We start from the raw sequence: 1,982 nt of genomic DNA on the forward strand, positions 1-1,982 counted from the left end.
TGTGTGTGTGTGTGTGTGTGTGTGTTTGCAGTAGTGTGTCTGTACAGTAGTATATGTGTGTGTGTGTGTGTGTGTGTGTCTGTGTGTTTGTGTGTGTGTGTGTATCTGTGTGTTTGTGTCTGCGCGTGTGTGTGTGTGTGTTTGTGTGTGTGTGTGTGTGTGTAGGATATATATATGTCTAGGTAATGAATGGATATTTGTCTTTGCATATCTACAAAAATTGCATATCAGGGTCTATTACTATTAAAGATATAGAACGACCTCGTTAATTTTAAGTTATAACATTTTTCTGTTATAAATATTCCAAGAACCTAACAATCGTACCTCCTGTCTCAGCGGTAAAGTTGGCAGAAAATCCGGATTCTGTCACGGACCCGTCCGTACGGAAGACCACAAAGGCGTTCCGGCCGGTTGTGGAGATTGTTCGGGCAGATGAACCACATAGTCTGGCCAAACGTGGTGCAGTTGTGCTCGATCCGTCATAAATAGCCAGAGAGTCATAACCACAGTTTATTCCATCCTCTAGAGAGAACGCACTGAACCTATGGAAAACATAGATACAAATAAGAACAAGAATTCGGAGATCTTATACCTCCATGAAATATAGTTTTTGTCCTTATTAATTATGCAAACGACATCTACATTTTAAAATTATATATCTATATTAGGTCATCATTTGCATAATCGGCATCTGTTGATGTTTCACTTGCCATAGATTGAATAGATTACATGTATAAAAAGTACTATATATAAAACACTGTAATTATAGAATTCTCTTCTTAATTATGCATATTAAGTCTCCATTTGCATTTTCTACATACCTACATACCAAAAGTGATGAAAATAAGTTGTTCCTATCTGAATTTATAGGTTTTAAAAGAATTCACTAGAAAGTCCCCTGAATTTCCAGAACAAGCTGCTAGGGGGATCAAACCCACACCACTTATTTCTGACAAGAAAAGCTATCTGTCACCAAAAAGTCAAGACCATAGCATGTTCAGGGCAAAAGATACAAAAACCGGGAGTTCTGCTGCAGTGCTAAGGTCAGCCACCAGGAGGCCCATATTTGACGTTGACCTTTGTCTTCCAAGACTTACCAACATATTAAATTCCATCTCAATCCATAAAGGCGTTCTGAAGTTATGCTGACCACAAAAATGCGGAAACACAGACACACGGACAGACACCCCATAAGCAATACTTCCATTTTTCATGGAAGTAAAGAGAGATTATCTTTCAATGCATGGAATATTTGTAGAAAGCATGACCGTTTCAATATTAGTAGATGTCTATAGCAACTATTTGGACTAAAACAACCCATTTGAACATGTACAAAAGGGGCTTTTTGATACATGTATGTCTTACCGTTACTGAATAATATCCTTTATCAGAAGGAGGGTGGAATAGACAGCCCTGTATAGTATTTTATGGTAGAGAAACGAGTAAACAAAATTCATTCTTCTAATATTCTCAACATTTCTGTTAGTAGATAGATGGGCCTTAATAGGGTCTTACCGGATGGCGACGATGTAGCCAGTACTGACGGATATCTGCCAAGTACAGTAAGCGTTGTTCGGATAGTTGCCTGGGTAACCCGGAGATGTGAATCTGCCGGAGTTGCCACTAAGGACAGTTGGGTTACCACATTGCCCGGGTGTTGGTGTCGTTACTGCAAATGAACTGTACTCCGTCGTGGTGTGCCATGCTGAAAGTAATTATGTTTTTAACAATGGTGCATGTATATATGTTTTTGACGCTTTGCGGATACTTCTCATGATAATGATAGCATATATATATATATATTTAACAAATATACTATATAACAAATGTTTCTAAATGCAAATCTTATTGAATATTTCATTACTGTACTTTACACGCTAAAGCTAGGAGTTACCAAACGCCGAAATTCATTTTCTTCCAAATGCAAATGCTTATTAATAACGAAAAGATGTTGAAACTCATCGACACAATTAAGCACAGAC

General features: G+C 37.8%; 1 protein-coding gene across 1 annotated transcript in view; it reads right to left on the minus strand.

Moving 5' to 3' along the window:
• Positions 1-1,625, minus strand: part of LOC109466427 (dorsal-ventral patterning tolloid-like protein 1) — a gene marked incomplete at its 5' end in the record, with an annotated part of 5,367 nt that extends 3,742 nt beyond the window's left edge. The window contains 2 exons of the mRNA XM_019764145.1: positions 301-542; positions 1,516-1,625. Of these exons, the coding sequence (XP_019619704.1) occupies positions 301-542; positions 1,516-1,625 (352 nt within the window). The remainder of the gene's footprint in view (positions 1-300; positions 543-1,515) is intronic.
• Positions 1,626-1,982: the final 357 nt, after the last annotated feature.

The sequence above is a fragment of the Branchiostoma belcheri genome, unplaced genomic scaffold (assembly GCF_001625305.1).
Source record: "Branchiostoma belcheri isolate BF01 breed outbred unplaced genomic scaffold, Haploidv18h27 scaffold167, whole genome shotgun sequence".
In the NCBI taxonomy this organism is placed as follows: domain Eukaryota; kingdom Metazoa; phylum Chordata; class Leptocardii; order Amphioxiformes; family Branchiostomatidae; genus Branchiostoma; species Branchiostoma belcheri.